This window comes from Petaurus breviceps, unplaced genomic scaffold (genome assembly GCF_028583685.1).
Source record: "Petaurus breviceps papuanus isolate PSGF00001 unplaced genomic scaffold, PetGlider_PUasm1.0 90845, whole genome shotgun sequence".
Classification (NCBI taxonomy): domain Eukaryota; kingdom Metazoa; phylum Chordata; class Mammalia; order Diprotodontia; family Petauridae; genus Petaurus; species Petaurus breviceps.
Window position 1 is genome coordinate 5360768 of NW_027187359.1, and position 25838 is coordinate 5386605.

The window sequence follows — 25838 nt, forward strand, 5'->3', positions numbered from 1 at the left end:
AAAGTGACCTCCCTCCCTCTCTCTATCCCTTCTCTTCCTTTTTCCGTCATGCTCTCTCCCTTCTGACTCAGTACACACACATATATAGATGCACTCACACGTGCCTACACATGGCTATAGCTATAAGGTATGCCTCATTCTAAGTAAACCTGATATACAAAATTTTAAACTTGAATAATCAATCAGTGGATTATTAATTAATCAATAGTTGCTTTTATAGAACCTGGGACCTGAGGGAATTGAGGGAATTTTCAGGGTCTAAGTACAAATATACTTGGGGTTTCTGTGTTCCTGAAATGTTCCTGAAATGAAGATGTGTGCATCTTCTTGCAAATACATTACATGCACCAAGGGAATTGCTATTTAAAAGAATCCTAATGTAAAGGAGCCATAAAGTGATCTTTCACACACATATCCCCAAATCATTTTTTTGTGTCTCTTCAGGTTTCTAGAGGTCAGTTTTGTTCACTGCCCAGCTGTGACCTTTCAGCTCCATTCTAGTCAGTTTTGTCAGCCCCTAGGGCTAGGATAAAAGTGGGGACAACTAGGCAGTTCAGTGGACAAGGTGCTGGGTCTAGAGTCAGGAAAACTCATGTTCCTAAGTTTGTCCTCATCTGACCTTGGACACTTACTAGCTACATGACCCTGGGGCAATTGGCTTAACCTTGTTTGCCTCAGTTTCTTCACCTGTCAAATGAAGTGGAGAATGGAAAACTTCTCCAGTATGGGGGTCATGAAGAGTCAGACATAAATGAAAAACAACAGAAAAAAAGCTTAAAATGGAGAGCTTAACTTCAGGAGCTGTGAATAAGGAATCAAGAGATACCCAGAAAAGAAAGATAGTCATGCTGTCCAAAGGGATAGAGCTGGGAGAGAATTGGGGGGATTGATGGGAAAAGGGAGCTCCCAGAGCTGGAAAAGCACTGAAAGTGTTCAGAAGGGGAAAAAAAGTAAATTGCTAGACAAAGCAGGAACAGCTAGCTCATGGGTAGGCAAGCCAGGTGTCTGACTAGAGTGAAACCAACAGAAGGCAGTGATGAGGGACACTTCTGAATAAAAGTATAGTACAGGGCATCTCAAAAGTCTTAATGCAAGTTTAGAACTGCACTAAGACTTTTGGGACAGCCTATAATAATGGCAGACCTGGACAAGAATCCTGATTCTGACACTACCACGGACAAGTCAGCTCTTTGGGTCTCAATTTCCTCATTTATGTAAAGGGGAAAATAGAGCCTACAAAAACTTTCTTTTTTTGTGCTTTTTGGAGGGGGGAAGGCAGGGCAATTGGGGTTAAGTGACTTGCCCAGGGTCACACAGCTAGTAAGTGTTAAGTGTCTGAGGCCGGATTTGAACTCAGGTGCTCCTGACTCCAGGGCAGGTGCTCTATTCACTGCGCCACCTAGCCACCCCCTATGAAAACTTTCTACCAGGAATCTATGACCCTATCAGGTCTTTTGAGTTTCAAATGTGATCATCCAGCTGTTAAAATTCCAAGCATTAAAGGGCCAACATTTAAATTATATATATGCATATGTGTATGTATGTATTATCTATCCATCTGTCAATCTATGTATGTTATTCTGGATCTGTGACTTCATTCTATGCTGGAGGCTCCAGGTGAGGGAATCCTTCTACTAAGGTAGATAATCACTTTCTCTGAAACTTATAGTTTTAGAGAGCTTCTTGGAGCACCAAGAGGTTAAATGACTGGCCCAGGGTCACATAGTTCATGTGTCAGAGGCAAGGCTTGAACCAAGGTCCTCCTGCAGATTCCCTATCTAGGTCACACTGCATTGTATTATATTACTATTATAAATGTACACTTTTTTAATGTCAGAAAAAATCCCACTTTATTTTTGGGGAGGTAATTGGGGTTAAATGACTTGCCCAGGATCACAAGCCTAGTAAGTATTTGAGGCTGGATTTGAACTCAGGTCCTCCTGGCTTCGGGATTAATGCTATATCCATCTGTCCATCTAAGTATGCTACCTAGCTGCCCTTAAAAAAAAATCTCACTTTAGCATGCTCACATAGGCATTTATTTTGTGCTAAGTCCAACTGGATGTGCTCATAGTAAAAGGATCAAAGCTTTTAGAGGATAATATCACACTTACTGTTTTAAGAGGTGAAACTGTCGGGGGTTTTTTCATAATGGGGGAAAGATAGAGTTGTTGAAGCTGGAGTGGATACATAGAAGCCTTTCTAGTTTTGTTGCTAAGTGGGGACAAGCACAAAGAGACACCTAGACACGGAGAGATGTCACCAGATATCCTGTTCTCACGCTGCTGAGTCAGGTGACGCTGTCAAACAGAGGGGTCTGAGGGTGCCTGAGGAATGGGCTGGGGGAGATTAGGGATGGAGGAGGGTGGTCCATACCTCCACAGCTCTCTGTGAAGCAAAAGGGGAATATCTGAATTCTCACAGAAAGAGGGAAAAGAAAAGTTCGGGAAAGAGGAGGCTGGTTCAGAGTCCCAGCTCTCCAGAGCCCTGTGGCTTGGAAGATTGCCTCACAGTCAAAGAATCCAACACACTCCTGCCAGAGTAGTCTAAGTCACTTAGCTTGGCCCAAGTACTAAGCAACAGTCATAGCCTTTGTGATTTGTCCTGGATATAAGATACCTTCCCATTATGATACCTAGTCTTGGGGTTTTCCCAGACCTCAAGGGGACAAGGCAGGGTCTCCCATCCTGTGTCAATGATGTGGATGATGTCCATGTACTTCTGGGGTTGCCAGTAAAAACTGCTCCCCTGGACTCAGAGACAGGCAAAGTGACATGCTACCAGGAAGCTCTAGAGTGTAACCAGAGAATTGTGTGTTTTTTGTGAGTGCAACATTCTAACATCTGAACTAATTCTTCTGCCAACCTTGTGATATTAGGCCTTTTTTATAGATGGGAAAACTGAGGCTCAAAGAGGTTCAGTACCTGCCCTAACCATCACATGACTGGTAGGAACAGAGCCTGTCTACAGGTTTCCCCTCACTGATGGTCTTCAAAGGCTGCATGACTACTTGTTAGGTGTGCTATAGTGCAGGATTTTTCTTTGATATGGGCTGAACTAGCTGGTTAACCCTGAAATTCTGGGATTCAAACTGAGGTCTTTTTTGACTCCAGGTTCAGTCCTCTTTATACTGACCTACCCTGAGTGATAATAGATGGAGGATGAGCTTGTCTCCAGCTACACTAGAAGAGACATAAGCAATGCACTTTAAGGTGCAACAGAAGCTGTCCAAGTAAGGTCTTCAGAAGAACATCTGAGTTGTAAAATCAGAAGGGCACAGGACAGATTTATAGGATCATAGATCTACTCAGGGCTGGGGAACCTGCAGCCTCGAGGCCATATGTGGCCTCAAGTGTAACCCTTTGGCTGAATCCGAGCTTCACAGAACAAATTCCCTTAATAAGAGGATTTGTTCTGTAAAACTTGGCCTCAGTCAAAAGGCCTCACCCGAGGACCTAGAGGGCCACATGTTGCCTCTAGGCCACAGATTTCCCACCCCTGAATTCTAGTCCAGAAGGGACCTGTGGGGTCATCTAGTTCAACTCCCTCCTTTAAAACACGAAGAAACTGAGGTCTACAGAGGTTAAGGGATTTGTCCAAGACCACACAGGTAGCGAAAGAAGCAGGATTAGTTTTAGGGAACGCTTAGAAATCTCCAACCCTGATAGTCTTTGAAGTTGGAATGGATGCCTGCCTTTTTGAGGTCATAGGTGCATGTGGTCCCACATAGACATGGACTAAATGTCTTATGGAATCCCTCTCACCTGCCAAACCCTGGTCTCCAATCTGCTCCCTTTTCTCGTTTTTCCCCAGTTAGATTGCCTCCATTATCCTTACCCCTTGAACATTCTTTGCTTCAGAAGGTTTGCAGCTTCCTCCAACAAGGATGTGTTAAAACCTCCCTCTTAAAACCAACATCTCTCAACTCCTGGCTCTTTGCCATTGTCCTCCCCTCTCTTCTCACCCAAGCCCTTTCCCTTTTCTCACTCTGAGCTGTCACTTCCGCTCTCTATCTACCCCCTCCTTCTGTCGGTCTTTCCTTCCTTCCTGTTCTTTCACCATGTGCAGAATCACAACACTGGACTAGGGATCACAAGACCAAGACGGCAGAATCCAAAGCCTGACTCAGTCATACTTGCTACCTCTATAATCTCAGGCATCCACATAACCTCTCTGAGTAGCAATCTAATTTTTTTTGGTACCAAACCTGTGATTTTATCAATGTAGGAAAGTCCTGGTGAGGAAACTCCTTCTTGGCAGATCAGTACTTCCTCAATAATTTAGGGCACTGAGATTAAGAGACTTGCCCAGGGTCACACAGACAGAATATGTCAGAGATGAGACTTGACCCCAAGTTGGCTCTAACCACTATGATATACTGTCACTGTAAAACTGGCTTAATTGTACCTATTCTATTGACCTCCATGATTATTGTGAACCTCAAATGAAATCATACACAACCATATCTCATGTAATGTCAATAACTAATTTCTTTAATTCAGGATACTAATGTAAAAAAATGTTAACAAGGCCAGTTTAGCTCCATAGGAATTGTGTCATAAATGTAACTAAATTACTGTAGAGATTAGTGACATTGGAATGGAGTTCAGTTAGGATATATTTTTGGGGGGAGGGCAATTGGGGTTAAATGACTTGTCCAAGGTCACACGGCTAGTAAGTGTCTGAGGCTGGATTTGAACTCAGGTCCTCCTGACTCCAGGACTGGTGCTCTATTCACTGTGCCACCTAGCCACTCCTCTATGAAGTTATGATATATTAATGGCATAATGAAATTATATTGGTTGGGGCAGCATTGGGTATGTCTGTTTAAGAGGATGCTTTGTAATCTGTAAGGCACTGTCCAAATGTAAGGTATCATGTTCTATATTGCTCATCTTTCTTCTCCCCTCTGTTTCTAAGCAACCTGAGCTCACCCTTTCTCAGCATCCCTAACCTGTTATGGACACTTCTGGCCTGCTGACCTTGCACTTGCCAAAGCATTCAGGGGGATCTCTCTAAAAGGAAGTGCTCCATAGTCAGTCTTGACTTTACCACTTCCTTGAGAAAATGTGTGACTTTGGACAAGTCACTTTCCCTTTTCTAGGCCTCACCTAGAAAGCGAAGGTTTGGATAGGATGATTTCTAATTCTAAATCGATGATTGTGTGCTGCCAGTTTTAATCTATGATTGTGTGATTCTCTTCTCCCAGTAAATGAATGTGGAGGAGGGAGGGAAAGAATCCTGCCTAAATATGAGTCCAGAAAGAAATAAGCCCCTTCCTCCCCCCCCCCCCCCCATATGAGCCCATTCAATCAGCCAAGAGCAGCACTGATACTCAAAACCAGGCATCAGGCTCTTTTGTTCCGGACTGTTTTTGTCCTTCTTCTTTGCTTCTCTTCTTTACGTTAACCACTGACTCTGACCTGTCACTTCTCATTTCCTCTTAGTCTTTTCCTGTCCCCAGCCTTTCCCACACCATTCATCCTAATTCTGCAGGCTCCCTCAGACACCTCTGCCTGACACTGTCACCTCAGACTCAACTTGATGGGAACAGATTACCAGGAAGAGAGTCTCCTCTGCTCGGACACATTCAGATCTCTGTGTATGTGCATGGGGCTTTCTTGGAAGTTGTACGTGTCTATGTATATGTATTTTGGTAACTGTGCTATCGTGTCCTTGCACATTCTCTGTGCCTTGTCTTTCTGTGGATGTTTCCAATACTGCTGTCTAAGCCAATCTCAAGGCCACACATCATGGAAGTGTGTGTGCCTCTGTGGGTGGAGGCAGGAATTAACCAGGGTGATGCTGGACCTTGTGGCTGTTCCCCATGTACATAGGCCAGAGGCTATGCAAGTCAGTGAATGCACATCTCATGATGGGCTTGGGAGAGGAAAAGAAAGAAGAGTCAAGAATTATTCCAAGGAGTAGGAACCCTGGGCTGACCATAGCCCCTGATTCCTTCTACTCAGGGGTATGAGACCTCCCCGTCTGAGATCATATCCTTCCCCATCTGGTGGAGACAACCTTTCAGTCTCTTTGAAAAACCATCCTACCACCTATGTTATACTTATTATACCACATTTGTATAGTCACAGTTTTTCAAAGCACATCCATTACCTCATTGTACCTTCATAGCAACAGGTATTACTGTTCCGATTTTATAGATCAGAAACTGAGGTTAAGTGAAATTAAACATTTTCTCAGTAGCACATAGCTGGAGCCAAGATTAGAAGCCAAAGGTCCGGTGGTCTTTCCATTGCATCAGAACATGAGGGTTTAAGCATGGTTTCTTCAGTTGGTCCCCCAGGATAGCCTGTAGATTCTATAGTTGAGTAAAGCTCACCAATCTTGCTAAAATCCAAGTACTTTCCCCCCTTGTATACCTTTAGGGAGACAGCCAAGCAGCTTGGGGACGACAAGAAGCAGGGAGGGCTGAGCAGCAATGTGAGGAATAGAGCAGGAAGTATCTAGGTAGGTGCCCATCAAGCACCTGGTTAGTTTCCTTATGTACTTCTTCTGTGCCCTCTCCTCCCTCCTCCACCAAGCCTTGTCACCCTGGTGCACCCTTCTCTCCCCTCCCAAGGTTCTTCACTACCAAGAGTGTCCAAGGCAGTTGGCCCACAGCAGCTGCCTACCTTTCGGTCCTCGTCCCTCTCCAGGTTGGAGCTGCTGCTGTCCACGGTGGTGGCACCACTGGAGGGCATCGTGGGCTATCTGAGAGGTAGGAGGCCGGCTGGGGAGGGGCGAGCTGGATTTGTTGGCTTTGGGTAATTTTTTTAAAGAAAATTTTAAACTTCAAAAAACAAAAAAAAACCACACATGCAAATCCACAAATCCCAGCGTCAAGCCCTGGTAAGATGCGGTCCGTCTGTAGGGTTGGGATCCAAGCGGCTCCACCTGCCAGAGGAGAGGCAGAGGGGTCAGCAGGGGATAGTAGGGTTCATCTGGATTCTAAATTATCCTGAAACCCTCATTTGTTGCCTTCAGATTCACTATTGGATCCCACGTTCCCATTCCTGGTCTCGACTTTTCCTAACACTCACATTTGCTAGCTCTCCTTCCAGCTCACTTTATACCCATGACCTCATTTTACCCTTCTTCAGCCTCTTTACCCTCCCCCATCCCCTAAGCCCAGGCAGGAAGTCCCCCGACTTCCCTTCACAATGATTTTGGGGAAAATACTGACTATTCCACAAACATGGCTTTCCCTTCCACCTCCCCAGCTCCAAGAAGCTTCCTGCCTTTCAGGCATGCCAGCGTTGCCCTGCCCACCTGCCGCTCTGAGGCCATTGGCTCTGTTCCCTGGGGCCTGTTGCTGTGGGCACAACCCAGGCAGGCTGCTTCCAGAGCCTTCCAGCTGCTGCACTTGCCTCCTCTTCTCTCTCTCCTTCTGTTCTTTTCCTTTCCCCTCCCACACGGTGACAAATTCCACCCAAATCCAATTGCTATGGGGAATTCTTAAGATCCTTCTGCCCAGTTCCTTTCCCACTCCTCCCTTCTTTCCAGAGCCAGTTAAACCCCTTGATGAATCTCTCTGACTTCTTTTCATCCTAGCCTCCCCATCCTAGCCCCTTCCCTGATCAGGCCCATGAACTCATACAGCTACCTACCCACCCCCATACATACCCTCCACCACCAACCCCTCTGGCAGCCTGCCTCCTGCCCCTCTGGAGGAAGTGAGCCACAGTCACAGGATGTAACAAAAAGAATGCTACTTCACATAACCCACTCCAGAGGAGACCAGTCAGCAGCCAGGGCAGCCCCATGACAAGACCCAAAATCTGGGCCTCATTGTGAGCATCTAAGTGTGCCTGAGGAAGACTCAAGTACCTGGGCCTATTTCCAAATCTGCTCCATCTGCTGAGAGTCCCTGACACTGGGAAGGGACTGGGGAGACTGAGGCAAGAAGAGAGACCTATGTGGATGTCCAGTGACCACCCCAAAAGAGAGAAAACTCTCCCCCAAACAATCCCAGTCTATCCAGACTCAGTCCTTCTGGGCTAAGGAGCAAGATCTGGCACACCAGCTATGAAGGAACAAGAATTGAAGCAAAATATTAATCTTCTTATTTCCCTATTCCCAGCTTCTATAATAATGTACCCATGTCATATGAGGACTTAGGTGGCTACCCCAGAACTGTCTACCCTCTCCACCCTCTACACACAGTATATACACTCATACTTGTACATTCACACTCTAGCACACATATACACATACAGACACCCAGAGGATTTTAGGATCTTCTGTAAATCTTAAGTGTTACAGGGTTATCCTAGTGACTTGTGCCTGGGCAAAATCATAACCTCCAAGTCTACATGGAGAGGAGAGACATTCCAACTGCTTCAACTCACTTTCCCTACCACACTATGCACAGAACAGAAATAGAGCCTAATGTCATGGATTTGGGATGAGAACACCTGGGGTTTAACCTACCTCAGTCATCTAATAAATATCTGTGTGACTTTGGGCAAGTACCTTAACCTCTCTGAGTCTCTGTTCCTCATGTGCAAGATGAAAGGTTGGACTAAACAACCTCTGAGATCCCTTCTAATTCTGGTTCTGTAATCCTAGGACCAGACGATCTCAAAGGCCCCTCATCGTCCTAAGTCTATTGTCCTCCCACTTCATCTCAACAGCCAAGAGAAGGGAGGAGGGGAGTGATGATAGTGGGTTCTGGAGCTCTCACCTCTTTCTCCAGAGCCTTCTAATGAAGAGTGAAGGAGAAATTACTCAGATAGAAAGAAGGAAAGTGGAAGCTGCTGAGAGCCCTTGGGCAGGAAATGAAGTTAGCCCCAGTATACACCCACACTCCCTCCCCCCTGTCTCCCTGTTCTGTTTTCTCTCCTATTCTGTATCTCTCTTTGTCCTCTCTACCTCTTTTCTTGTGCTCCTCCTACCTAGAATTCCAAGGAAAACTCAAAGCAAGATCCCCCATATAAAACACTGCTTGGCCCTGTCTTTCAGAAGGAGTTTCCCAGAGTAGTGAAGTATCCATCCTCATAGGACCCAGTCAGCCCCAGAAGAGGCAGTTAGTTCGCCCACTGGGTGCTGGGAAGATATGTTGTGTTTTGGGGTCTGCATGAAAAAGAGAACAAGAGGATGAAGTGCCATATGGTTATGGTTGTCTATAATCAGAAACAAAGGAGAGACATAGGCACAGATGTGGGCAAGACCAGAAGCAGAGGAATGGAGATCAGAGCCCTGAAGACAAAGATGAAAAGTTCAAATAGGAAGGAGAATCCTCCTAACTGGTCATACCAACAGGAGGAGATCCCTTTTTCAGAAGTGGCTTATACTGGCTGGAAAAAAAAATAATAGAAATAGGGGCTCTTAGGCTAGCTATGTGGCATGTTACTAAATTTTTTTTTTAAGCAATTGGGGCTAAGTAACTTGCTCAAGGTTACATGGCCAGGTGTTTCTGGGTGGGTGCTAAGTGTCTGAGCCCGGATTCGATCCCTAGGTCGTCCTGACACTGGAGCCAGGGCTCTTACTCGCTGTGCTATCTGGCCGCCCCTATGTTACTAAATCTTGATTGATTTTCAGCATAGTTCCTTAAATCAACAATGCCCTCCTCTTCCTTTCCCACCCATTCAAAAAGAATCATCTTGGATGGGGAACTTCCATATCTACCCAGAACTGGAAACATGGGAAATGAGGAAGAGATTTCTCTTTTACTAAAAAAGTTGGGGGAAGAGGGCTAAGTCAGATCTGAAGGAAAAAAAAACCTGGAGCTATTTAGAATATCTATAGGGTCAGAAATGGAAAAAGTCAACTAGTAGTTCAACACGTATCAACGTGACGTAGTAGATAATGTTAGACCTGGAGTCAGGAAAACTGAGGTTAGAATCCAGGTTCTGACACTTGTTAGCTCTGTGATCATAAGTAAGTTACTTCAGGGGCGGCTAGGTGGCACAGTGAGTAGAGCGCAGGCCCCTGAGTCAGGAGGACCTGAGTTCGGATGGGGCCTCAAACACTTAACACACACACACACACACACACACAAACTAGCCGTGTGACCTTGGGCAAGTTACTTAACCCCAATTGTCCTTCAAAAAGCAAAAAAAAAAAAAAGTAAGTTACTTCATCTCTCTCAGGCTACTTCCTGATCTGTAAAATCGAAATAATACCTATAGTATCTTACAGAGCTGTGAGATTCCATTAAGACAATCTATATAGAGCAATTTGGAAATTCTAAGGTTACAATTATTGTTGATGATGAGGAGGAGGAGAACAAGAAAAAAAGGAAAGAAGGAGGAGGAGGAAGAAGAAGGAAGAAGAGGCCCTTATAAAACATCCCCTGACAAGCTATAATCTAGACTCTGCTTGAAGACCTAAGGTAGTCCTTTTCAGGCCCCAAATTAGCGTTCCAAACCGCTAGCCTTCTAGAGCTCCACACTTTAGAAGGCTTCAAGGGTACTCACTTCCTTTCCCTCCTCAATGGGCCCTATAGAGCTTATTACCATGGAATGTCCTTGTCCCAGGTCCCTTTCCTTCTGTCCCTGAAGGACATTCAATAGAAGCTTCTCTTCCTCTTCAGCTCCTCCATTCTGTGTCCTTCTCCCTCTTACCTCCTTCCCAATCAAGCGTGATCCAGAAAAGAGACAGGTCAGCATAATTTGTCTCTTAGGAAAGGAAAACATCTACAAAAAGAGGCCTGACTTTGCAGTCAGAGGTCCTTGACTTTCATATTCCTCATCTATCTGGCATTTACTATCTGTGTGACCATGGGGAGATTAGTTTACCTCTCTGGGGCTCAGTTTCCAAAAATGAAAAATGGGCAGGTTGAACCACAATTCTTCTTCCATGCACAAGAAGTGAAGGGGGTGGGGGGAAGGAGATGGAGAACAGTAAATGATTCTAAAGCAGAAGTATTGGACATGGTAGCAAAATAAAGGAGTAAGGAAGAAGCTTCAAGGGCTAAGAGAAGCTAAAGGAAAGTATGAGAGGTGTGAAGGGCACTTCTCTCCCTTCCCCTTTTTACTCTCCTGCATCATCAAAACTCAGGCTTTGGCTAGGCTTTCTCTCTCCTTTCCAATTTCTGGCAGCAGCATCTGAAGACACTGGCTGCAGATCCCCCTGGCCTTGGTTTAAAATGTATATATCTTTTGTAAATTGAACTAAACAGTGGGACTGTTACTTTAAAGCACCTCTCCAGCACCTTGGATACAGGTCACTTAGTGATCCTTGGCCTAAAAGAAACAGTGCCCTTCCATCATTGTTATCCTCATCTCCTTCCTTCGTGCCCTTTCATGAAGGCACCAAAGGTTTCACCCTCATCTTTGTTAGAACTGGACAATGTCTGACTCTCATTTCTGCCTCCCAGAACCCCTCTCTCCCTTTAAGGTTCAGCTCAAAGTTTACTTCCTTTAAGGCCTTTCCTTATCCTACCCCATTCCCATTGTTAGTATTCCTGTCCATATTGCTGAATATTTAGTCTGTATGTTCTGGATGTATTTAGCTGTGAACATGTTATATCCCACCCCCACCCCCACAGTAGAATGTAAACTCCTGAAAGGCAGAGATTGTTTAGTTTTTGTATCCTGGTATATAGTAGGTGCTTAATTAATGTTTGCTGATTGATTGTCTGATCCTCAACATCTTTATTAACTGGAGCACTGCTATGACTCAAGTCACTAGTCCCATCAACACCAGTGCTACTTTCCTTGCCAACAAGTCTTTGCTACAGACCACCATTCACCCCAAAATGAGTCCTACCATCACTACTAACATTGATATAAATGCCAAAGAAACCCATAGAAACACAAATCCCGTCATTATTCAAGAAGAGTACTGGCAAAAACCTTAATGTCAGAATAGAGTAATTACTTACACCATAGTTCCAACTCCAGCAGCACCTTTGGCAAATATTTTCACGTTTCCTGGCCTTCCATTTCTTTCTAAAAATGATGAGGTTGGACTAAATGATTTCTAAGGTTCCTTCCAGTATTAAATCTACAATCCTGTGATGATAAGGGCGGCTAGGTAGTGCAATGGATAGAGTCAGGTGCAATGGCCTACAGTTAGGAAGACCCAAGTTCAAATCTAGTCTCAGATACTAACTGGGTGACCCTAGGCAAGTCACATGACTGCCTCAGTTTCCTCATCTGTAAAAAGACCTGGGGGAAAGAAATGGCAAACCACTCCAGTATCTTTGCCAAGAAAACCCCCAAACTGGGTCACAAAGAGTCCAGCACAACTGAAACGACTGAACAATAACAACCACAACAAAACTTTCTAACCTCTACCTCTTAGAACCCCTACTTTCCTACAAAGCTTCTCTTATATAAAGTCCTTTCTGATTCTCCCTAGATGCTGGTGCTCTCTCCACAATGAGAACCATTTTTTAAATTTTGCATACATTTTACTTTTACTTATACATATATAAGTTTTTGTCATCCAATAAAATAAGCTTCTGGTAGGTAGGGGCTCATTTTGTTTTTTTCTTTGTATCCCCAGTGCCTAGCACTGTGACTGAAATAGAGTAAGCACTTTATAAATTCTCATTGACTGAGCAATACTCTGATCATTGCTAATAGCCTCAATACAACAATAACACTAGCAATAGCCACTTACAACATCCCAGGTGCCACTTTAATTAGTACCTAGAAATACTAAGGTCCCTAACTATATCATTGGTGCCAACCATCCTAACTATAAAATACTATCCACCTCCTCAGTCTTAGACTGATCCATCTTAGAGTAATAAAACTTATAAGCCCATTCTGACCACCACCATGTGATCCCTACCAAAACAGCCCCAAATTTGATAGCTAAACAAATTCACCTTCCCTAGCTTCTATCAAATTCAACACCAGTCCTCGCGACATTAATACAAACTTCATTATTGGCAAAACTGGGAACAATATCTTTTTGCCCCTCTACCCCCAAAAAAGATTTCACCCTCATCTTTGTTAGAGCTATAGAATGTTTGCCTCATTAATGGCAATAGTCTTAACTTGACCATAATTATCAATTATCTCTAATTAGATTATTCACATCCAAAACAATGCATCACCACCCCTCTTTTCAAACCCCATCCACCCTTCCATACTCATCCAAAGCCCCAACTATTTCATGAAAATCTTGCCTTTCTTGTACCTCCCAAATCCCATATTGTGTGTATCACATAGGTTGACAAGTTAATTAATTCCATGAACTAATCTTATTTCCCCAAATAAGTTAAAAGTTCCTTGAGAGCAGGAACCATGTCTATTATTTTGCTTTTATTCACCATAGGGCTGGACACACAGTAGTGTTTAAAAATCACTTGTTGAGTGGTTGATTAACTTGCACACCAGTTTGGGCATTAATCAATGGCAAAAACAAAGTTTTCAAATAGTCCTGCCTACACAGGGAAGGCTAGGTACTTAGCTCTTAACAATAAAATAAGGATGTCCTCTTCAACTGGATGGCTAATAGCACCAGACTGATCCCATGTCTTAGTCTATTTCCAGTGCACCACACAATTGATTGTGTTAAGAAAAACTAAAAAACCCAGTAAAGATTGATTTACTCCAGCACTCATGGAGTTGATTTTCTTTCTCCACATTCATGAGGTAGAATAGGCCTCTTTAGAGCAGAGGTTCTTAACCTGGGATCCATGCACCCTCAAAGGATCACAAATAGATTTCAGGGGACCCATGAATTTGAACAGAAAAAAAATTACACCTTTGCTAAAGTAGAATTTATTTCCTTTTGTAATCCTTGTATATTTTATTTTATGCATTTAAAAATATTATTCTGAGAAGGTGGTTCTAAGCTTCACCAGATTGTCAAAGTAGTCTATGGCACACACAAAAGATTTAGACTTTTTCTTGGGTAACTCAGACTCAAACTGTTTAGGATAGATCAAAATGCCAATAGAGTATTATAGGGGCTATAGATGAGTATTGAAAGGTGGATGGGCTTTGAAAAGAGGGGTTATAGGGCAGCTAATTGGCAGAGTGAATAGAGCACCAGCCTTGGAGTCAGGAGGACCTGAGTTCAAATCTGGCCTCAGACACTTGACACACTTACTGGTTGTGTGACCTTGGGCAAGTAACTTAACCCCAATTGTCTTGCCTTCCCCCCTCCAAAAAAAAGAAAAGAAAAGAGGGGTTCAATAGGGGTGTTGGGGCACTGTTGCTTTGGATGTGAATAATCTGATTAGGGCTCTTGGTACTTATGGTCAAGTTAAGTCTGTTGACATGAATGAGGAAAACATTTTACAAAGACACAGGTGAAATCTTTTTTTGGGGCAGGGATATAGTTCTCAATTTTGCTAACAATGAAGTTTGTTTTTATGTTTTTTAGTATCACTAAAGTCTGTAGTGCTCCTCTCTAGATATTCCCACTGCCATTAAGGCTCTCTGGTGATACCAGCTATGGACACACCATAGTCTCTCCCCATAATGCTGGGTCACCCCCCAACACACACACACACACACACACACACACATACATACAACAGGACAGGTTTTCTGTTTCCTTTCCCAGAAGTACAAGGGACTATTGTCTTCATGGCACAGCCCACAATGGCTCCTGGGCTGATCCCTTTCCCTGATCATAACTAACAACTCAGAGATCACAGCATCTTAGATCTTGAACTGGAAAGAACTGCAGAGGGCTGTTAGTTCAATTCCTTCATCTTATACATGAGGAAGCTGACCCAGATAAAACAGCTAACCCTGCCAATCTGTTGTCAATTGACAATTTAGTGATTATAGCCTTCTAATGTCATGATAGGAGTCAGGAAGGGGGCCCAGAATCAGCTCCAGAGAATGAGATTTTTAATAAATTCTCTGAGAGTGACACCAGGCCAGAGATAATAGCCTTCAGCTAAACTTCCTCCTTGACCTCAGGGGATGATAAAACAAGTTAACTCAGCTTGTAACAAACCTTCTTAACCTTTTTTGATGTCATGGACCTTTGGCAGTCTGGTAAAGCCTATGGACCCCAGAAGAATGTTTTTAAAAGCATAAAATAAAATATAAAATATTACAAAGGCAACTAATTATATTGAAATACAGTTATTAAAATATTTTTTAAAAACACAAGTTGTAGGCCCCAGGTTAAGAACCTTTGTGCTACAGAAGGAGGAAGAAGCTCTTACAAGGTCTGAGAGATCCTTTGCTAGAGTCAGGTCCTGAACGATTAGGTGAATACAGCCCTAAGCACCAAGAAAGTGCTCAAGAAAGCTAAGGGAGGACAATAAATATGTCCCCAGAAGAAGGAGTAAGTCTGCCTGCCAAATTCTCCCCCTCCCCACTGGTAGTCAGGGTTATGCACTGTATCACAGAGCTGCTTTATAGTGACCCTGAGCCTGGGGAGGGGATGTGTATATTTTGTGGGCAGAGAGGCATGTGGACTGAAAATCAGCCATGGAGTCAGTAAACTTGAGTTCGAACCTCAGATCTGTCATCTACTACCTGTGTGCTTATGGGCACTTCATCTGGGCCTCAGTCCCCTCATTTGTAAAATAGGTCAGTCATTTTTTTTAGTCATGTTCAACTCTTTGTGACCCCATTTGGGGTTTTCTTGGTAAAGATACTGGAGTGGTTTGTCATTTTCTTCTCCAGCTCATTTGACAGATGAGGAAACTGAGGCAAACAGGGTTAAGTGACTTGCCCAGGGTCACACAGCTACGAAGGGTCTGAGGCTGGATTTGAACTCAGGAAGCCGAGTCTTTCTGACTCCAGGCCCATGGTTCTATCTACTTTACTATAATAGGAGCAAGTGGCCACATGTGGCCTTCTAAGTTCTTGGATATGGCCTTTTGACTGAGTCCAAGTTTTACTGAACAAATCCTTTTATTAAGGGGATTTTCTCTATGAAGTTTGGATTCAGTCAAAGGCCTCAAGGCTGCAGGTTCCCCACCCTTGCTGGGTCTTTCTAGTTTTAAAGCCAGATCTTTGTTTATGACAACACAACTCACAAGGCCTCTTATGGTTGGGGTGGTGGGTGAGGTTTTGTAAGTCTTTACACACTACATATTATTATTCTCAGGTGTGAGGCTGACAAGCATGTTTATCCCCTCTGGAATATTACTGGAGGATAACACAGTGGATACAGCATTGGATTTAGAGTTAAAGGACCAGGGCTCCAATCCCAGCAAGTCACTTTACCTCCATGGGCCTTAGTTTCCTCCTCTGTAAAACAAAGGGGTTGACTATATCAAATTTCTTACCATCCCAGGGAGGGAAGAGGTGTAGGAGAGAGGGAGGAAATTTAGAATGCAAAATTTAAAAAAACTGAATGTAAAAAATTGTCTTTACAGGGCAGCTAGATGGCACAGTGAATCGAGCACTGGCCCTGGAGTCAGAAGGACCTGAGTTCAAATCTGGCCTCATACACTTAACACAAAACTAGCCATGTGACCTTGGGCAAGTCACTTAACCCTAATTGCCCTACTTTACCCCCTCCAAAAAGCAAAAAAAAATTGTCTTTACTTATAATTAGGGAAAAAAACTTTTTTTTTTTTAAAGAAAGAAGTTGAATTAAAGCTTTTAGCTCTATGTCTATCCTACGATAAAATTCAGGCTTTATCTACAGATAAGGTAGACAGACAAGAATGGCATGGAGTAAGAAGGCACAAATGGGTTGCAATCTGCATTGAGGGTGTACCCACTTCAGTGAGATCCTGGATTCATCAAAGTAGAGTGGAAGCTTTCTCTGACTAGAATCTTCTGACTAACCATCCCTCTCCCCTCCAGGGCTGCATGTCCTTGTCAAAAGCTCTCCTGGTCTCTATTGTTCATTAATATCTCTATCGATGTGGCCTTGTCCTGACCTCCACTATCATGCCTCACAGTAAAAACTGCTAAAAATGGGCCCAAAGTCACCTAAACTATACTTTCTCCTCCTCAGCTGGGCTGCTGCCATTATGGTTCCCTAACCTAATCTGCTCCAAAATCATGCCTAGCTCTCACCGCAGCCCTTGAGCTTTTGGCAGCACCCTTCTCAGAATCACCAGTTTGTCCACAAACAACCTCTGGCTTTTTTAAACAAGCAAACAAAAACATGGTAGTCATTTTATTTTTTGGACCAGGAATTAATAGGAATCTCTCTTCTATTATCAAGGGCCAATGCAACACCATTTATCAAAGACCTCCTAGGTCTAAAGAACAAATACTCTCTTGGAGTTGAAGTCATCAGGGAACACAATGGCCCCATCAAGACCCCAGCTGAGTGGAAATTTTATAATAGTAGTCTTAGGGCATGGGAGGAACCTTGGCAGATTGACTAGTTGTGACTATAGGATCACAGAAGCAGAGTGGGATGTTAGTGGCAACCTTGTCCAATCTCCCTTCCCATTTTACAGATAAAGACTTTCCCAACGTCACACAACTAGCAAAGAGTCAAGATAGAAATCTAGGTCTTCTGACTATAAATTTAGGGCCCTACCTACTGAATGATTAACGACCTCAGTGTGGCTTTCCAGTGAACATTTCAGGGTGCATGGTTGGCAATATCTGTGGCTGTGCAATAATGAAGACTTCCAGTGCCATTCAACTGGGTGACCATCAATAAACCATTTCCCCTCATTGCATCCCAGTTTTCTTATCTATGCACTGAAGTAATTTCTAGTTCTGTGACTATATTTCTAGAAGAACCTGATACTAGAGTTCTCCTTAGGGACACCCGCCCCATCCACAGAAGAGATGCACCTCTTCTGTGCTCTGGGGATGACTTCTGCATCCTCTGGTGATTTCAAGGTATTCCTACCCAGCTCCCATGTCACCAATCAATTGGAATTACAGAATCATAAAAGATTAGGACAAAAAGGTGGGAGGTCACATGGTAAGTTGGCGGCAAAGCTAAGGTTAAACACAGAACACTTTGCTCTCAGTCCTATGCTTTACCCCTCTCCCCAACCCCCTTTCCAGGACCAGAGTGAGGGTGACCATGTCCCAACAGTGTTACATGAATGTCATCATGTATACAAACTAATCTTCAAAGCACCATATACAAATGCTAATTTTTATAATTTTAATCATATAATTATTATTATAATTCTTCCCAGGAGCCATAGGGTGATCTACAGTAAGCTCTCCAAGCTAACTCTTTTTTTTTTTTTGCTTTTTGGAGGGCAGTTGGGGTTAAGTGACTTGCCCAAGGTCACACGGCTAGGTTTTGTGTTAAGTGTCTGAGGCTGTATTTGAACTCAGGTCCTCCTGACTCCAGGGCTGGTGCCCTATTCACTGTGCCACCTAGCCGCCCCCTCCAAGCTAACTCTTGAGACAGAGGAGACCATGGAGGAGTTCTTGGCCCTGGCTGCCTTCAGTGCTTATAGACTAAGCATCACACTTCATCTTGTATCTTTCCCTTCCCCCTTACCCCAGACCCCTCCACCGAACAAGTAGTGCCCCAGTGACCTTCCTTCCATGGTGAGTCTGTCTTGCTAGTCTTGAACAGGGAGATTACATTCCTGACAGCCTAGAGATAAGAATCAAAGTGGGGTAGGGGAAAGATTTCAATGTGTAATTAGAGGTCCTGGGTTCCAAGCTCTGCCCTGCCCCAGACCCCCCCATGTGACCTTGGGCAAATGACTTCATTTCTCTGGGCCTCAGTTTCCTTATTTTAAAATGAGGAACCATAGTTCAAGAACAGGAAGGAACATCAGAGGCCTTCTAGTTCAACCCCTTCATTTGCAGATGAGGAAACTGGCAGGGGGAGGGAGGGATTTGGGAGGGGTCTGACTATATCCTATTGAACTCTAAATCTATGATTGTGCATCTGCCTGCCCATGACTGTTCCTTGGCATGGGCATTTCTTATGGCCCTTCCCTTTTAGGCTCTCCCACTTTCAACATCATTAACCCTACCTTCTTAACTCTAGTGCTGCTGTTGCCAGAACTTCCATTGCCCATATTTCATGGAATTAAGGCTACCTGACTTAAAAATACCACTTTTGTGGTCACCAGTGTAGCCCTGGTGTCTGATATCATCCATACCAGTTATGGGCAGAACTGCACAGCTTACACAAGACATACTGAACATAAACAGGTGTAGCTAGAAGTAAGCAGAACCAGACCTCAGCAAGATGGAGCAGTCATCAAAATACCTGACTCTGGGGCCTCCAGCTTCACCTTCCTGGGCCCTTTCTGCTCTGTCTTGGCCTTTGTTGCCATTCCCCAGATGTCCCTTGGGCCATATACCCTATAACCCTATTTACCATCATAACAGGAGAGAATCTTAAGAGCAGTCAAGGACTGCTTCTCCAGCTTCTTCGGCCAAGTCAACCAGTTGCCAAATCTTGTCAATTGTACCACCTTCCCATTGCCAGCCCCCAACTCCCTCAGCAACCCTAGTTCAGGCACTCATCACTTTTTGCCTGGATTATTACAACAGCCTCCTAATTGGTCTCCTGACTCAAATCTCTCTTCTCTATTCCCTGGAGAAGATGAGATCTAGAGTGTGCTCAGCAGTGACTGACTGCCAGAGATCCTCTTGGAGGGAACAGCTGGGGATAGAGAGCTGAATGTCCCAGGTTCATAGGCTTCTCTTAACTGTGACCATGAAGCCTGGGACCTGTCCAGACTGAACATAGGTCTACTTATCCTCAGGGACCCCCCCAGACTCCCCTCCCCATCTCCTCACCCTCACTTCCCTTCCAGAGGCCACTTAGGGCCCCTGTTTTCTAACCCTAATCCCATGCTTCTCATGTATCCCAGGATATTCACATGCTAGGAAACCAGAGCCCACTCTCACTGTGCTCCCTTCCTTCCCCTCCACCCCATCTCACATCTGCTTCTCTCTCGCCCCACCTCCGCAATGTGGTTACTATATTGTTTCACACCCCTCCCTCCCCAGAAGGCCATCCACACACCCTTGGCTCTGAGTTTTCATCTGGCAAACAACTCAGGGATGGGAATGGACAACAGCTGGATGTGTCATTCCAGGACCCCTCAGGTGTGAGAAGGGTGTGTAGAAGAGGCCTGGGGCTGTTAGGAGGACATGAAGCAAGCACAAGAAAACTTAGTGCTGGACCATGGGTTCAAGGAAATAGGGAATCAAGGATAATGTAGTTGTTAGGGAGTCATTTAACATAAAATCCCCCCAAACCATCAGAGCTTTAAACTGGGCTATCTCTTTAGAGATCATTCAGTTCAAACCCTTCATTTTCAAGGTGAGGCAGAGGCCCATTGAAACAAAGCGACTTTTCCAAAACCACACAGCAAGTAAATAGCAGAGAAAGGACTAGAACCCAGGTCTTCTGATGCCTGCTACACTGTTTAATTTTCTACATTCCTTATAAATGTCAATATGAGTATGTATGAGAATTAAAGGGTACATTGTAGCAAGTAATGTTGTCAGGTCTTATGCTGACTCTAGACACTGGAGAACTAACAAAGTGAGAAAAGAAAAATTGTAAAATCTTTGCTTTGACTGTGAAACAATATTGCTAATTGTTGTCACTGTTGTGAAATGTTCTCCATTTATGCCTAATTACTAGGCAACAAAATAGCAGTTACATATATCATTCAACATGGACAGGATTAGTGGTCTTATTTTATTAGATTAGGACAGTAACTTCTGTTGATGTACACTCTGCCTTTATAGTTTGCTGCTCATGAGCTATGGCTGGCTGTGTACAACTTTTAGAAAACTGGGGATCATTGCTCCCCCTTCATCTGGACACTTGTAGTAGGAGAGCCTCCATTGCAGAGCCAATATCTTGCTGCCAAGAATAACCTCTACCTGGGGTGGCCAGGTGGCTCAGCAAGTAAGAGCACCAGCCCCAGTGTCAGGATGACCTGGGATCAAATCCAGGCTCAGATACTTAGCACCTGGCCATGTAACCTTGAGCAAGCTACTTAACCCCAATTGCTTAAAAAAAAAATAACCTTTATCACCACTACCACTGTGATGACAGCCACCAAAGAAGGGAAGATCACACCAGGGGATCAAAAACAGAAAAACTCAAGTCACCTACATATTGCACAAAATGTCCACAGCACCTCCTTGCACATGGGTGCACTCAATAAATTTCTCTGGATGGCACATCCTGTCAATGCAAACTCTCTCCCTTCACTTCCCCGAATCCTAACATTCTAGCTCTGCTGAAGAGGGCACAGAAGTGTGTGTGTGTGTGTGTGTGTGTGTGTGTGTGTGTGTGTGTGTGTGTGAGAGAGAGAGAGAGAGAGAGAGAGAGAGAGAGAGAGAGAGAGAGAGAGCTCAAAGGTGAAAAAGGTACTAAATCTAGAATCAGTGGACTTTAATTCAAATCCAGAATTTGTCATTTGCTACTTATTATAACTTGGGTACCAGGTGGTGCATTAAATAGAATACAAAGCCTGGAGTCAGGAAGACTCCTCTTCCTCTGTTCAAATCTGGCCTCAGACACTTACTAGCTGTGTAACCTTGGGCAAGTCACTTAACCTTGTTTGCCTCGGTTTCCTCATCTGTAAAATGAGGTGAAGGAAATGACAAACCATTCCAGTATCTTGGCCAAGAAAACCCTAAATGGGGTCACAAAGAGTCATACACAACTCAAAACAACTGAGCATTGTGCCAGTAACTGAGCTAGGTACAGAGGATAATAAAGACTAAAGCAAAATTTGTCCCCAAGTAGCTTACTAATGTAATCTAAATATCCTTGCAGTCCCCCAAGTTCATAGCTTCAAAATCATCAGTAGCTCTTCATCCTCCTTTATTGAGTTTCCCCACCACAAATAATCAATCACTTGTGCAGTCTTGCCAATTCTACCACAATCTCTCACATCTATCCCCCTTTCTATTCACACAACCACATTGCTAGTTCAGGCTCTGGTCACCTCCTGTCTGGACAGCAGCAGCAGCTTCCTAACTGGACTCACCCCTCATGTCTTTCCGTGTTCCAATTCATCCTCTGGACAGCTGCCAAGGCACAGACCTGACCTCACTGCCCTGCTTGAGAAGCTCTAGTGATTCTCTATCACCTCTACGATCAAACACAAGCTTCTTTGTAAGTCATTCAAAAAGCCCTTCATGGTCTGACTCAACCTCTCTTTCCAGGCTTTTTAAAAATGTATTATATCTCTTCATGTACTCTATAGCCAGACTGGCTTTCTTGCTGTTTCCTCACATACTACATTCTATTTCCTATCTTGGGGTCTTTCCCTGGGCTTTTCTCAATCCTGGAATGCTTTCCCTCCTTATCCCTGTCTCTTAGAATCCCTAGGTTCCTTCTAGGCTTAGCTACATGAAGTCTTTCTTGCTAGTGCTTCCCACCATGAAATTATTTTGTGTGTGTATGTATGTGTGTGTGTATATACACACACATATATTATATATGCATACATACACGCATATGTTATTTTTCAGTAATTTCAGTTGTGTTCAACTCTTTGTGACCCTATTCAGAGTTTTCTTGGCAAAGATACTAGAATGGCTTGCCATTTCCTTTCTAGCTCATTTTATAGCTGAGAAAACTGAGGCAAACAGGGTTAAATGACTTGCCCAAGGTCACACAACTACTAAGTGTCTGAGACTGGATTTGAATTCACATTTTCCTGACTTCAGGCCCAATGGTCTATCCACTGAGTCACCTAGCTGCCTCTGGAAATGTTTTATATCTACTTATATATGTGCAGAGTGTTTTCCCTTGAATATAAAGTAAGGTCCTTGAGGGGAAGGAGTGTCATTTTTTGCTTTTGTATCTCTAGAACAATGCTTAGAACAGAGTAAATGTTTACTAAATGATTATCGATTAATTGATATACCACCACAAGTTACACAAGTTATAATCTGACCATTGCTAAAAGATCTGAAGCCACTAAGTGGGCTGGCTCCACTCCTCAAAGGACCTTCAGCAACTTCTCTTCCTCTTGTCCCTCTTCCTATGTTCTTTCCCTCTCACCTCTCTCCCTGCCAAACTTGATTGAGACAAACAGCAGCTTAGCACATATTTGCTCTCTTTCAAAAAAAGAAATCAATCCTCTCACTTGGACACCCCTCAGCAAGAGTTGCCATCCAGGCATAATAAGTGGAACTGGGTTGGGAATGAACAAGAGCCAACAGCAGTAGCAAGGAGGGCAGCAAAAATTAAAGACTTAGTGTAACCAGCTTCATCTGGCCAGGCCAAAGTAGATCAGGGGTGCAGGACTGAGGGGGCACCTGGAGGGAGCAAGAAAGTGGGGGAGTTCTGGCCACAAATGTGCATATTGGCCCAAATGCTCTCCCCTCCAAAGTAGTCACCTAGGAAGCTTGGTACTTATTCCAGAGATGCTACCTGTTCCCAGAACATTTTGCAACTAATGCCACTTTGGGAACTGCCTAAAATCTCATACTCCTGTATCATCTCACTTGCCTTTCACAACAACCCTGTCAGATGAGGGCTATTATTAAACCCATTTTACAGATAAGGAAACTGAGGCTCAGACAGGTGAAAACCTGGTTACAAAGATAGTAAGAGTCTAAGGCAGGATTTAAATCTAGCCCAAGCCCTGAGTTCTAACAGTTCCACCAAGTTGCCTCATGAGAAAAGCCATTCAACTATAGAATTCGAGCTGGAAGAGGATCTCAGAGCCTGGGGCCAATCACAGGATAGCACCTAGTCCAATCCTCTCATTTTTTCAATGAGGAAACTGAGTTCCAGGAGAATTAATAGGCCTGCTCAAGGTCATACTGATTATAAGCCTTAGAGGCCCTCTGAATCTCAAGTCCCCGTTCTACCTCCTTAAATGCATCATCTTACTTTAGAATCACACCTCATCTCTGACCAAAAATTGTACTCATGACCCAGTTTAATCATCTACCTCATTTATCAGACTGGGATCTAAGGGGAGGCTGATAAGGCAGACACATCAAGACTCCCAATCCATTCCCAAATTACATGAGAAACTTGGCACTTTTCAGAAAAAGACTGGAGAGGGTTAGTGGTGTAAACTCATAGAATTTAGAACAGAAAGGCCCCTCAGGGATCTAGTCCAACCTCCTTAAGTCACTGAAGTGGAAACTGAGGCCCAGTAACTCACCCAATGTTACCCACCCAGTTAGACCTAGGGGTTAGAACCGTACCTAAAACATTCATTTGGTTTTCGGTGGGACTCCTGAGATTGACGAGACAAACGCCATGTGGCTCAGGTTCCACATTAGCCTTCTGTCTCCTTTTTCCTGCTTGCATGCCCTCCCAGAGTTCTTCCCACTACATCTGGTTCAAGCAGAAGAGTGGCTGTGTACATGACTCAGCCCAGCCAGCTCAGGTTTAAATGACCTCAAAAGCCCCCTCCAGCTCTAACAGTCTATGACTGATTCCAAGTCTCTCCTATTATGTGACTCCTGCCAACCCTCATGGGAATATATCACATCTCCAACACTCCTGGTGCCTATCAATCACTTTCTCCCTCTGGCTCCCTCTACCCTATCCCTCAGACACTACTTCCAAAACTGAATTCAAAGAACCAATTGTCCCTCTTCCCAGGTCCTTTCCCCTTGCAAACATTTCCTATAACAAAATCTGAGGCCTTCCAGCCAATTATCTTAAGTTTCCCTGAGGCTAGGGACTGTCTTATTTTTATTTTTTTACTTTTATAGTCTGCTTAGCCCCATCCAGCACAGTGCCTGGCCTATAGCAGGTGCTTAACAAATGAATGGGCAGTCAGCTGGTGCAGTGGATAGAGTGCCCAGTTTGGACTCAGGATCTGGCCTCAGACACTTCCTAGCTGTGTGACCCTGGGCAAATCACTTAACCCTGTTTGCCTCAGTTTCCTCACCTGTAAAAATGAACTGGAGAAAGAAATAGCAAACCAATCCAGTATCTTTGCCAAGAAAACCCCAAACGGGGTCACAAAGAGTTGACTAAACAACAACGAATAAATGTCTAAGTGATTTTTGAATAGAATTGAGTCAAACACTAGTTACCAAGGCTCCTGGGAAGGAACTACAGTGACCAAGGGAAAGTGAAGTGAGGGTTGCTCACTAGGTTAGAAATTGGGAGACCTGGTTTTTAGTCACAGCTCAATTACCATTTAATTGTATGGCACTGGGCAAGTTAAGTGGCACATGGGATGTAACAATGATCCTAGAGTCAGAAAGACCTGAGTTAAAAAAAAAATAGAAACATGGGGCAGCTAGGTGGTACAGTGAGTAGAAAACCAGTCCTGGAGTCAGGAGGACCTGAGTTCAAATCTGGTCTCAGACATTTAATACTTGTTTGTGATCTTGGGCAAGTCACTTAACCCCAACTGCCCTGCTTTCCCCTCTCTAAAAAAAAAAAACAAAAAGAAAGACCTAAGTTAAAATCCTATTTCTGATACTTACTAGTTGTGTAACCCTGAATAAATCATTTAACTTCTCTCAGCCTCAGTTTCCTCATTTATAAAATGAGGGAGTTGAACTTGGTGGTCTCTGGAGACTCTTACAATCATAAATCTATGAGCCAATAATTCTTAACCACCTCCCTTGCTGGGCTTCTGTCTCCTCATCTGTGAAATGAGTGGGTTGGGCTGGATTATCTCTGAAGTCCTTTCCAGCTCTAATATTCTTATGCAGACAGAATGGTGCAGACAGGAGAAAAACCCAGACACAATTAGTAAGCCTTATTGGACTTCCCAGCCTGTGTGGCCACAGCAGGCCAGGCCCCTTGGCCACCAGCATCTGGGAGGAGAGCCACTGTCAGGGAGCTGGTGGCAGCAATAACCACATTGTTGATGGTAATAAAACTATTAGAAGTAATCACTGTGTGCCAGCTTACAGGCCTGTGGTTTCAACCCCATTGCTCCTCTCATCTGGGAGCCAAAGCATAGCCACAGCCACTGCCGAGCCCCAGGGCACTGGGGGAGAAGAACAGCTCAGCTCTAGACTTAGAAGCACAGGGTGGGAGTCTGCAGCCCCTGGGGATGACCGAAGAATTTTTCTAAAGCCATATGAGACAAATAG

The 25838-nt window shown here is 44.0% G+C and overlaps 1 protein-coding gene across 3 annotated transcripts in view; it reads right to left on the bottom strand.

The window, feature by feature from the left end:
• The window catches only part of DNMT3A (DNA methyltransferase 3 alpha), a 151103-nt gene that overhangs the window by 112879 nt on the left and 12386 nt on the right, over positions 1 to 25838 (bottom strand). For all 3 annotated transcript variants that reach the window (XM_069071992.1, XM_069071991.1, XM_069071993.1), the window contains exon 2: positions 6636 to 6897. In XM_069071992.1, coding sequence (XP_068928093.1) covers positions 6636 to 6704 — 69 coding nt within the window. In that variant the 5' untranslated portion in view covers positions 6705 to 6897. The remainder of the gene's footprint in view (positions 1 to 6635; positions 6898 to 25838) is intronic.